This window comes from Aedes aegypti, chromosome 3 (genome assembly GCF_002204515.2).
Source record: "Aedes aegypti strain LVP_AGWG chromosome 3, AaegL5.0 Primary Assembly, whole genome shotgun sequence".
Taxonomy (NCBI): domain Eukaryota; kingdom Metazoa; phylum Arthropoda; class Insecta; order Diptera; family Culicidae; genus Aedes; species Aedes aegypti.
Window position 1 is genome coordinate 4276932 of NC_035109.1, and position 13210 is coordinate 4290141.

Genomic DNA, 13210 nt, shown 5'->3' on the forward strand with positions numbered 1-13210 from the left:
ACTGGTTGAAACAAATGAAGCCAAATACCCCAGTGTTCGTACAAAACCGCGTAGTGAAAATAAGAAAACTTTTTGCGTGGCACACGTGGCACTATATTTCGACTCAGCACAACCCAGCGGATTTGGTGTCACGTGGTGTATTCCCTGAGGATTTGATGCGGTGTGAAGAATGGTGGTTTGGCCCAAGTGTGATTCCTGTTGTTGAAGACGATGAATGTGGTGTGGTGGAACCGGAAGAATATGCCCACCAAATTGTGACGACTTTGGTACCGGAACGAGATTCTGTAATACCGAAGAAACATCTTGAGCCGTACGAAGTGATCCTGAAGTACAGCAGTTATCGAAAGCTGCAGCGTATTTTCGGGTACGTGGTTCGTTTCCTACACAACTGCCGCTTGAAGGGAAACAAGACGACGCGCAGAAGTGGTGCACTGAATAGTGAAGACTACACCGAAGCACAGAAGGCGATGGTGACCATTGTCCAGCTGGTGGTCTATAAGGAAGAAATCAGTTGTATCCAAGCGAACCAACCAGTGAAGGGGAAACTGCGCAATTTAAACCCAATCTACGACGACAACGAAAGGCTGCTGCGAGTTGGCGGTCGCATAAGGAACTCCGACCTGCCGAAAGACCAGAAGCACCCGATGATTTTGCCGGAGAATAACCACTTCACGGAGGTGCTAATAGAAGCGTTGCATCGTGAGCATCTTCATGTCGGTTTGAATGGACTACTTGCGGTGGTCCGACAGAAATTTTGGCCAGTGAACGCGAAGCGAACTATTCATCGAGTCCTGAGGAAATGTGTAGTTTGCTTCCGGACAAACCCCAGAGACGTACAGCAGTATATGGGCGATCTTCCGAGCTGCCGAGTGACTGCTGCCCAACCTTTCGCCAGGACTGGAATTGATTTCGCAGGACCATTCTTCATTAAGGTTGGACGGATGAGAGCTAAGGTGAAGGTGTACGTGTGTCTTTTCGTATGTATGTCAACCAAATCCATACATCTCGAACTGGTGAGCTCTTTGACGACTGTTGGTTTCCTGGCAGCACTTCATCGATTTGCTAATCGACGAGGAAATCCATCTGAGCTGTTCTCCGACAACGGAACTAATTTTCGGGGAGCAGACCGAGAACTTTCCGAAATGTTGAACCTGCTACAGTCTCAGGTGCTGGCCGATAAAGTGAACGAGTTCTGCCAGCCCCGAGGAATCAAATGGAGCTTCAACCCTCCCAAGGCTCCACACCAGGGAGGCATTTGGGAAGCCAATGTCAAATGCATGAAGTCCCATCTGTGCAAGACTCTAAACGAAAGCTACCTGACCTATGAAGAGTTGAACACTTTATTGATCCAAATAGAAGGTGTTTTGAACTCGAGACCGCTTGTGCAGTTAACAGATGATCCCTTCGATTACGAAGCGCTGAGCCCAGGACACTTTCTAGTCGGACGGGAACTGACGGCGGTAGCAGAACCACTGTACGATGATTTGAAGGAGACGAGCTTGTCACGATACCAGCTGGTCCAAAAACGAATGCAGCATTTTTGGCAACGGTGGTCAAATGAATACGTGACGGGTCTTCAGAAGCGCAGCAAATGGTACAAGGACCCTATGTTGCTGCGAACTGGATTGCTGGTGATCATGAAGGAGGACAACATGCCACCCAAGACTTGGAAGTTAGGTCGCATTATTGAAACGCATCCAGGTAAGGACGGAGTTGTACGTGTGGTTACGGTCCGCACTAGCAACAGCATCTACAAGCGACCGACGACCCAGATCGCTGTGCTTCCCATCGATGACTGCACGGATCAAGCAGAGCCCAAGGAGAAGTGAGACCTTCGCCTCACCCGGGGGAGTATGTTACACTAAAAGTGGAAAGATTTATTATTCAATGTTCGGTTTTTGAATCAATTTTTTTAGAGTGTAAAACAGAATCAAATGTTTTATTTTTCTCTGTGTGCTACCGGCGCAGACGACAGGAGGTGTAGAAAGAAAGCGAGGGTTTGTGTAGATTTGGCGCGATGCGAGCGGAAGTAGGAAAGAGAAAGGAAAGAAGGATATCATAAAAGTAGAAAATTCCGTCGAGTTAAGACGTGTTTGTTTTCGTTAAATAAAATTCTTAAAATACAGTCCACTTGCTTTTCGTCCCTGAACTATCCGAAGAACAGTTTCGAAGCGCGCTTCAAGGTCACCGCTTCCGCGATAATTGCGTTATTCTTATTCAATCCTCAATACAGGGCTGGTTGCGACCAAACAGCAACATTATGGTGAGTTAAGTTACAAAAACTATAAAATAGCGATTAAAGAGTGACTTTAAAATGCAAACCATAACATATGCATAGAAAAGAAGCTACAGTAATGTACAGTATTTCTAAACAGTTGTCTGTCTGAAAGACAATTTAATCGTTTCTTCCGAATTTTAAATTGTTTTGACTATTTTGTTACCTGCATGCATTTTTGCATACAAAAAATGGCATTTACGCTTTAACGCTCATGATGTTCGTTGTCCATACTGACAAGATCGACGTAAGAGCCTGCTTCTCAGCTTAGTGTTCACACTAAAGCCCTCAGTACACTGTTTGTCAAGTGTGCAAATTTTTCCGCACGCATAAGCCAACATGCAAACATCGGTCTCAACAATGACAAAACATCTGAAGTGTCAAGTGGATATTGAAGTGTTAGTTTATGCGTGTGGAAAAATTTGCACACTTGGCAAAGAGTGTACTGAGGGCTTAAGGCACTTCCACAGTTATTACCTGAGAGCTTTCTTAACCAAAGTTGTCATTTTCACATTTGTTTGTCGTGTGACAAGTACCATGATACTCTATGCCCAGTGAAGTCAAGGAAATTTCCATTACGAAAAGATCCTCTACCGCCCGAGAATCGGACCCATCAGCATGGCTTCGCTTTGCAGCCGCGGATTCCAGTATTGATAGACTCACACTTAAATCTCAATCGATACGTTTGTTCATCGAAAATAAGCGATCAATTATTGATATATGTTAATTAATGATAGTATATACGCTTATCTAGAGTTTTTTTTTAATGTCAAAACATCACCAATTCTGTTGAAAAGCGGCAAGTGTCTTATGATATAATGGAAATACTTTTGAAATGGCCAGTGTTGCAAAAATCTAAAATTCTCATATCTCATGCTTGACATTTTTCACGCTTGAGTTGTAGCTCACAGCCAAAACATTATGCATGAGTTGATTGATTGGCTTGTATTTCCACAGTTTTTTTTATTCACGCAAATCCATGATTCTTTGTTTTTTTTCTGCTATAATAAACCTTTCTAAAGTGAACAACATTTAGTTTTGACAGATATTGCATCAGAATCTCATTGCTTTCGTTGGAGATTTCAATGATTGAGATTTGAGAGTGAGTGTACCAACACTGGAAATTGCTTTCAATGCTGTAAAAATTCACCGAACTCCGTTAATTTATTTCACCGAACTTTTCAGCTGCTGAGATTACAGTGAAATTTACGGATTATGGTAAAATAATTTAAGTGTGTAGTATTTAAAATAACCAAACATTAGAACCAAATTTCCTCTAAATTAAAAAAGATTGTGCTAAAGGTGTAATATATAACCTAAACAAAACTACAACACATGGTATTCAATGAAATCAGGTGCAAAATTGAAACCAAATCTTCCTATCGAACTGTCAAACCGTCTACCTATCGAGCAGACCAACAAAACAGATAGGGGATATTTTCGAAGACGAAGATTCCAAGAAGTCGCTTCGCGCAACTCTCTGTACATAGGCTTTTGCAAAAAACAGTCTGAAAAACGCTTGCATTTCAGTTCTACGCTGTATTGTTCGGATTTTAAAGATTTAAGAAAACCAGTATGAAAATATGACTGAACCGACGCACTTTGATGCAGCTTAACGATCAACGCTCCGTCATCGTAAGCATCGTCATCATCGAAACTTCAAAAGCAGTTTTTCTGTCCAAAACTAAAAATTATTCGATGCAAATGTGTTCACTGTATTTCGGTTTGAGAATAGAATACCGTGAACACATTTTCCTGTAAATTTGGTTGGTTATTCTATTCTATTCTATTCTAAGTGCTTGCACAGCCAATATTGAAAAGCATCCTGGAAATACTGAAATTTATTCCAGTATTTTCTTGTCATCATTAATATTTGCAGCATATCAATGATTTGATACAAATATTAAAATGGCCAGGCCCACTGTGCAGACTTGGGGTTTGAAGGTAATTCAAAAATTACCGGCGATCAGATTATTCATGAATGAATAACATGATAGACAGAAAATTTTGAAATATTGTGAGGGAAGAAACGGGGACAACCGTACCAACCGTTTCATTTAGGGAGATAAGCAAAATCGTTGGAAATGGCGTTGCTAAGAAAGTTAATGCGCACTCCATTGTTGTTTGTCCTTTTTCTAGGATGGGACACAGGTATTTCTCCCGTATGTCCTGGCTCTGAAGCCTGGGCTTTAGCGCCCTTACTCGCTCTCTGAAACGAAAATAAAAGTTACTCTGATCCCCATCCCGTAAAACAGCAATTTATGTATGTAAATTGAAAATAAACACACGCAAAAACGCCACTATTCCTCAGAGTGGCATTTTGGACCACTTTCCCATATTTGTTTTGATATGTAAGTAAAACTTAAAATAATTATAATAAAAATCAGAACAATCTCACTCAGTTGATTGAAGGCCACGGTGGAACTATCAGCGCCATGTACGCTTCCATCTACTGCGCTTCCATCCCCTTTCGCTCATGCCAGAAAACGCTCACGATCGATCACCGCCAGGTGCACATTTATTCCACTTTTGCCAATTCACATTTTTTTGCACTAACTTTTTAACTACTGATTTTTATTTCTTCAAATTTTGCAACGCAAAGCTTTGTTTCGGAAAGAATTGTTTCAAAGCACAAGCTGAATTCCGAAAAATTCCATAACGCGGAACCGAGGTAAACGTGACAGAAAATTCAAAACGCAGCCGCCCGCGCGCACGGCTTGCTACGATCCCTGTAAATTTGGTTGCACTGAAAAGCGTACTGCGGTAAGGTAAACCATAAATTCATTCTTAAAAATACTATTGAGTAAATTTGTAAAATCAAATTGTAATTCATTTATTATTACCATAAAAGTTGAAAAAAATACTATATGACAATAAAATATGGACGGTATTTTTTTCAGTGCTTGCATTTCAAAACAAAAACATTCAATCGTCTTGCTTACTGCAAATCGCTGTCTTGTTTACCATAATGTTGTCATTTTGGCAACGAATATGGTAAAACAGAACCATGCAAAAACAACATTGATCGACCAAACAGACGCCATTACTAAAAATTTGTTCTCGGAACGCTGCTGGTTCGTTTATTTTTGCCTGTTGTTTTTTTGTGAATTATGGCCGGAAAAAGCAAGGAAACTGTCGAAGTTATTGTTGATGACATAGTAGCGGATCCGGAATTGATTGAAGGTATGAATTACATTAAGATATCCTTCGTAAAGTTTCTTAATATGTAAAAATTTCTAGAGCATGACCCAGAACTGCAAGAATTGATCTTGGGCGAATGGAACTTGGATGCCGCGATTTATTCTATCTTGGTCGGTAAGTCATTGCATTCATTTTACTAAAATAGAAGTTTTTCGAAGCACTATCTCAATTCCAATTCACAAAATGAGCAGCGGTAAAATTCGGGAAATTCCTACCTGACGTTGTTATCTTGCAATATTTGCTTTTGCTTAGGACACGGAATTACAGTTGGCTATCTGAAGGACATTGATGATGCGGCTTTGTCGGAGATTTTCTCGGTAATCAAGTGGACAGGCCATAAATATGCCCTTAGAAAGAAACTGCAGAGTTGGCCTGAAAGTTCCTTCTATTCAACTAACGCTTCTCACGAGCATGGCCATACAAGCAGTACATCAAATCCTGGGCCATCCAATCATTGTTTGCTACCATCGTCAGTAACGAGAAGCCATCTCGAAGATGTCTTGGAGAGAAACGAGAAGGGTAAAATTGTCCGAAACTACTACGAAAAGCATCACCAGTTGGACACAGAACACAAAAAGTATTTGGCTCATACTATAGTAGACTACTACATAGCTAATGATCGCTACTTCACATTAACTGACATGGCTCGATTTGCTCATTACATCGTAGAACGATTTCCTTCGGAACTAGCTGTAATAACTGCTTATCAGTACTATTTTGAAATTTGCAATCTAATTCAAAAATTTTTACTCTATTTTACAGGAAATCTACTTTAATCCTCGAGATAACTCAATCGGAAAGAAACATCCATCTGGTCTACTTTATGACAGGTTTCATAACAGAAACAAGAAATCCCTATTGGAAAGGAAGCGTAAGAGCAACGACGATATCGACCATTGGAAGGAATACGAAGCAAAGGCTGTTGCCCTATCTGTTGAAGGTAATTTGAAACTTAATTGAAAAATGCCATTTCCCGGGATCCCGAAGAAGTTTATTTGTACGGCTATTTCTCTTTTTTCTAAGTAATTTATTTGTTTCTCAAAATAAATATATTTGTCTTGGCTTCGTTTTGAACTAGAGCCTTCAAAACAAAAATTTTTAGAAAATTATTTTTATATTTATTTTATTTGTTTCTATTTATGCTCTTGGCGAGTTTGCCACACATTTAGAAAATTTATCAAAAGTCCATACTACAAAATTGAAAGTGAAGCTCACTTTTGATAAATCGTATAAAGTCAAAATCATATTTTCAAACATTTAATCAATTTTATAAAGCACATAACAGTCCCATGTTCTATGGGATTTCCTGGATAAATAGGACTGTTATGGAAGTAGTGGCAATATAGAACAAAAATCAACTAAAGCCTTACGTTGAGTTTGTGACTCTCATATAACAGAATTCATGAAGAACTTTATAAGCCTTCTCAAATAATTTATGAAATAGAAAGCTTCGCATGTATTGCATATACAGTATTGGACAAAACATATGCAACTTTTTCGGTTTTCCATACAAAATGACCAACTTTGGCAAGCTAGATCTCAGTTATTTATGGACCGATTCGTATGAAATTTTCACAGAACATCAGACATAACTTGAATTTCCACATATATTTTTGAGTGATTTTTCCAATCACGAGTTCAAAAGCAGTAACGGTTTGACTAAAGTGAATTTTTTGACGATTTTTTATAATTTATTTAACTAAATACATTGAAGTGATAGCTTGATGGTATCTTCAGCAAAGTTGTAGATGTTGACGAGATGAACAAGTTTGCTAGATACAGTTGTTGTGTAGGGCTAATAGATTTTGAGATAAATAGTTTTGAATTTTTTGACGAAAATTTCACTTTAGTTAAATTGTTATTACTTTTGAACTTGTGATTGGAAAAATTATTCAAAAATATATGTTGAAATTCAAGTTATGTCTGATGCCTTTTGAAAATTTCATTCGAATCGGTCCATAAATAACTGAGATCTAGCTTACCAAAGTTGATTATTTTGTATGGAAAATCGAAAAAGTTGCAAATGTTTTGTCCAATACTGTAATCTTTCATGGACAAACATTTCGTCGAAAAGATGTGCATTTTGTAAATAACTATTTGATTACGAAAAAAATTCAAATAAACGTTGAAACATAACTATTGATCAGTGAGGAAATTGTTGGCATGACATGAAAAGTAAATTGTGCGGTAGTTTTTTTGTTTGTGTATGTTCTAAGAGATTAACTTGCATGAATTATATATTATTGATAAAATGCAGCAATGATTACATGGAGCTTTTAGATATCGACGAAACAATTTCACCATAAACTATATTTTTATTATGAAACTGTTTATTTTATGATCACAAATAAACTTAAATACATTTGTGGGACACTTTGGGCGTTAATGGGTTAAAAATTTATAATTATAGTAAATTAATTACTATTGTTATATATTATAGACATTGAAAGACAGAATTGTCACAAAAATTGGCTCCGAAATAATCAGCAACCCGCGGAGAAAGTCACGCAGCTTTGGAAAGAGTCACTCCTGCTGCGCATGCGGACCATTGTACAAGATACAGAAGTTGACAAGAAGAATGTGCTAGCAGAGTGGCCTCGTCTAACGGATGAAAATGGATATTTGCTGGTAATATAAATAAATGCATTAGTTAATATACACTATTATACCTAGATATTGTTTCCTCAATTTAGATTGATGCAGATTTTTGTTCCATCTACGGAGAGCTTGGTGATCTATCAAACATTTTCAATGTCTGGGAAGGATTCGTAGAACGATTTCTACAATACGTTGAACAAAAAGGATTGAATGACGATTACTCTCGAGAACTTTACAGCCGTCTGCATGAAACAAATATCCCCAAAGGTAAATATTGGCCGTATTCTTAAATTTCTCCAGAATGTAATTGGTTTCATATTTCAGATAGCCGGGATTTTATTTGTTGTACCATATTTCATGGTATCGTCAAGCCAGTTCGAACATCATCCCGCAAATTGCCAACGATTTTGCAAGCACAAACGGATATGTGCTATGCATGTAAGACAGAGCAGGATTTTTCAGAAGCTGTAGCAGAATTACGTGACGAGTACGAAGCAAATGCAGTTCAATTTTTCCCACGGATTTATGTAATTGGAGGAACCGAGCATCTGTTTGCGTTCTATGTCGTGCGAAATTTCAGTACAAACTTCCATCATTCCTGCGTTGCATCGATCTTGTCGTGAAGCTGAAGTTTGTATTGAATTATAATTTTCCGGAAAGCTGCGAGTTGTTTTGGTACTTCGTTGCCAAACACTTCTACAACGTCGGCTACTCCCGAAAAGCTAGGAATAGCCAACTTCTGCAACTGTTCGCATATCTGAAGGACGGCTAAGAAACAACATGAACTGTCATCTGTGCCGCAGGCCGCAGGGATCTGTTCAAACGTTGTTTGACCATTTGACGATATTCCACGGCACTCCCACCGTTTTCAAATATACGTGTACAGCATGCGCACCTTCAAGATCGTATCAAAATCTGCATCGTTTTAAACGGCACATCAATTCCAGCCACGTCGGATTATTTCAGTCTAGTGACACTGAAAATCAGGACACAACATGCGACGTCTATCATGAAGCTGATAAGCCTACGGATCCCATCGATACGGAAGAAAAAACGATTTTGCAGGAAAATTCAAACACATACAATACTAATGATCTTGGAAATGTAAACGAATCGTTGGAGAAAGAGAAAGTTAGTTTAAGTGATGATGATATTTTAGTCTTAAGAAATAAGTTAGGAGAAATGTTTTTAAACTTTACGTTAAATTTACACAGTAAGTCAAATTTTACGAGAAAAGACGTAATAAGCTTACAACAGAGCATTACTGATCAAATAGTTAAGCCAATTTGTGATACACTGCTAAAAATAAGTCCGGTAGATGATATTGATTCGGAAGGAGTTAAAGAACTTATTGATGATATTTACCAACCGTTTCAGTTTATAAGTTCCGAGAAAAAGCTTAATACTACATTGCAAAACATTCAATTACACGATTCATTACAAACGATCGAATATAAAGATAGCTTTGGAAACACCATGTCGAAAGGATGTTTAATGCCCATTGAGCATCAATTCACGCAGTTTTTCGAGAGTGGCAGTGTTTTTAACGATACGATGAACCATATGAGACAGTTAGAAGAGGAAGATAATTTAACGAACGTTATCAACGGTTCCTTATGGAAAAATGTAAAACAATCGTTTGGAGATACATGTGTAATACCTTATTTTTTGTATTCGGACGAGGTCGAGATGAATGACGCCATCGGAGCACACTCCGGTAGCCACAAGGTTACAGGAATATACTATAGTTTTCCTACTATTCCTTCGCATTTTTTAGGCAGATTAGAGAATTTCTTTGTTGCCGGTTTCGTTAAAGCTTCCGATATGTCAAAATTAGGTCCATCTTTGGCGTTGAAAGAATTGATAACAATACTCATTGACTTGGAGCAGAAAGGAGCGGAATTAAATATTGATGGCCAAAAAATTCGTGTTCATTTTGTGCTTATGGCAATTTTAGGAGACAATTTAGGAACCGATACATTAATGGGATACTCGACATCGTTCAGTTCTATGATATACTGCAGATTTTGCACTATGAATAAGTATGAGTGTCAAACAAATTTAAAACTGGACCCGCTTCGCTATCGGAATGAAAAGCAATATGACATTGATATTCAAAGAAAGGTAGATTTCAAAGAATCTGGTATTAAAGAAGAGTCAGCTTTTAATCGTTTACAGTATTATCACGTTGGCGAATTCACAAGTGTAGACTTAATGCACGATTTCTTCTCGCATGGAATTTGCAACTACGACATGTCTCTAGTTTTGTCATACATGATAAAGAAATTGCATATTTCATTGCTAACGATTAACTACAGAATTCAGATGTTTGATTGCAAAGAAACAGAGAAAAGGAACACTTTTAAAACGATTACCAAAGAACAAATTAAATCATCTAACTTCAAAATGACAGCTCGGGAAATGCTTTACTTTGTACACTATTTTCCTCTGATTTTTGGGGAGATAATACCAGAAAACGACGAAGTTTGGGATTTTGTCTTGTCTTTAGTTGAGTTAATAGATATGGTTATGCTTCCACAATTTAATAACGAGCTTCTTGCAGTTTTGGAAGATCAGATAGTTTATCATCACACGTTATACAGTAAACTTTTTGGAAAGCATTTGAAACCAAAGTACCACATACTACTTCATTATCCTGAAACAGTTAGGAGAATTGGACCTCCGCGGTTTACCTGGAGTTTCAGGTTCGAGGCATTCCATCAAGTATTTAAAAAATATTGCCGCAACATTACCTCTAGGCGTAATATATGCTTGACGCTTTGCACTAAAGCTCAACTTATCTTCATGAATGATATCAAACATTTAAATAACTTCAAAACGTGCATGATCTACAAAAATCCAATAAAATTGGGATCCATAGACTTACCATACGCTGAACATCTTTCGTTGACAAATAAGCAACTAACTACAAACTTTGACGCTGTGTCTACAGTTGCGTACAAAGGGACAGAATACCAAGTAGGTCAGTTTCTGACAAAATCAGCTATCAATTTAAAATCTGTAAAATTATTTGAAATTAAGAACTTATTGATCTGTAATAATGAATTACATGTTGGATGTCAACAATGGAATGTTGAAGAATATGCACTGCATTTAGCATCCTTTAAAGTATCTGTTAACCAATCAATGTTCCACATAATCGATATCGATTACTTTGATGGGCCTCCAATCCACGTGTACAATGAACAAGGCGAAAGTTACATTAGGCTTAAGAAATACTTTGTATAAATTGATAAGTTCAATGTGTAATAAATACGCAACTGTTTTACATTTGTTTCCTTTTTTATCGCATAAATATTGAAATTCGATTTACCACCCCTACATCATAAGTAAAAATGAACAGGAACGTTTTTAAATCTACTACGTCTACTTCTCTGATTTTTTGTCGAATTAATTACAATTATTTTCAATTATACCGCATTACATAGTAATTTCTACTTCTGTACAACCCCATCGGAAGGTCGAATTAACTACAATTATTTTAATAATATCGTAAAACATAGTAATTTCAACTCCTGTACCATGCCATAGGGGCATAGTAAAAATAATGAATTTATCTATTTGAAACAAATGCAGAAAGTTGTCTGCACAGATTTAGTGGCGTTGTGTTTTTAAATTAACCCATCAATATAGTATTATTCACCGCAAAGCTGTTTTCAGTGTGGTTATGAATGAAAAAACTGCTTTTGAAAATTCCGAAATCAATGACGGATTCTACCCCCTTAAGCTTAAGCAGCTTGATATCAGTCTGAAATAGTTTAATGACGCATTTGTGCTTAAATTGAGAACGATTGCTGCACATGTATGATCAAATGCTAACTAATGTCGTTTTCGTTTTTAGGAACTGGGTCGGTGATCAACACATAAACAAAACAACATCAAGCAAATTGTAGTTCGGTCGAACCTGAATCGGGTTGGGGTTGAAACTGTAATCCAGAACGGGTTGCGCCAGTTCCAACCTAGGTTCAAAAACGAATTAGACATAAGTGATTATAACAAACTTTACTACAATAGAGTAACGACTGTTTATTTCGTCCTTAAACGCTAATAATTGGCGCCAGCGGCAAAAAGTACAGACAGCAACCTTTAGAACATTCAGTTTCTTTAACGATCAACGCTCCGTCATCGTAATCATCGTCATCATCGAAACTTCAAGAACAGTGTTTTTTTGTTCAAAACTAAGAATTATTCGATGAAAATGTGTTCACTGTGTTTCGGTTGGAGAACAGAATACAGTGAACATATTTTCCTGTAAATTTTCTCGATTTTGAACAAGAAAACTGCTTTTGAAAATTCCGAAATCAATGACGGATCCTGCCCCCTTAACGATCAACGCTCCGTCATCGTAATCATCGTCATCATCGAAACTTCAAGAACAGTGTTTTTTTTGTTCAAAACTAAGAATTATTCGATGAAAATGTGTTCACTGTGTTTCGGTTGGAGAACAGAATACAGTGAACATATTTTCCTGTAAATTTTCTCGATTTTGAACAAGAAAACTGCTTTTGAAAATTCCGAAATCAATGACGGATCCTGCCCCCTTAACTGGCCGCCGAGCGACGACACTGTTGTTTGTATTCCACACACTGATCACGCTACGCTGGATTCTCAAATTTCTCAAACTTTCAACACAAGCGCATGGAAGAATGGTAGTCGGAGAACTGTCAAAACGTATGGAAATTTATGAAAAACGTAAATTACTTGCAATTAGGGAACTGGATCAAAAAAGTAGTGATTAGAAAACAAGTGTAAAGTGAATACATAACTTTTTGTGTTAAGGGGGCAGGATCCGTCATTGATTTCGGAATTTTCAAAAGCAGTTTTCTTGTTCAAAATCGAGAAAATTTACAGGAAAATATGTTCACTGTATTCTGTTCTCCAACCGAAACACAGTGAACACATTTTCATCGAATAATTCTTAGTTTTGAACAAAAAAACACTGTTCTTGAAGTTTCGATGATGACGATGATTACGATGACGGAGCGTTGATCGTTAAGTTCACTTTCAGTGGTGCTTTCTTTGCTTCAGGATTTCGATTTTACTACCACTGAAAAAGAGCCATCTATTGCCTTTTCAGTTTTGAATATCGCCCTATGGACCAATGCACGGGTTCAC

The 13210-nt window shown here is 37.5% G+C and overlaps 2 protein-coding genes across 2 annotated transcripts in view; one reads left to right on the forward strand and one right to left on the reverse strand.

The window, feature by feature from the left end:
* The window catches only part of LOC5568423 (NEDD4-binding protein 2), a 59660-nt gene that overhangs the window by 37842 nt on the left and 8608 nt on the right, over window positions 1-13210 (reverse strand). The window lies entirely within an intron of this gene.
* Window positions 5081-9503, forward strand: LOC110679584. The gene is made up of 7 exons (XM_021854684.1): window positions 5081-5458; window positions 5516-5590; window positions 5729-6168; window positions 6239-6416; window positions 7917-8104; window positions 8170-8341; window positions 8399-9503. The coding sequence occupies exons 1-7, from the start codon at window positions 5386-5388 to the stop codon at window positions 8695-8697; spliced, it is 1425 nt and encodes a 474-aa protein (XP_021710376.1). The 5' UTR covers window positions 5081-5385; the 3' UTR covers window positions 8698-9503.

Coding starts and splice junctions, on each gene's coding strand:
- LOC110679584 (XM_021854684.1), top strand. CDS start 5,386: ATGGCCGGAAAAAGCAAGGAAACTGTCGAAGTTATTGTTGATGACATA. Junction 6,417..7,916: donor TGTTGCCCTATCTGTTGAAG/GTAATTTGAAAC, acceptor TATATATTATAG/ACATTGAAAGACAGAATTGT. Junction 8,105..8,169: donor ATGAAAATGGATATTTGCTG/GTAATATAAATA, acceptor TCCTCAATTTAG/ATTGATGCAGATTTTTGTTC.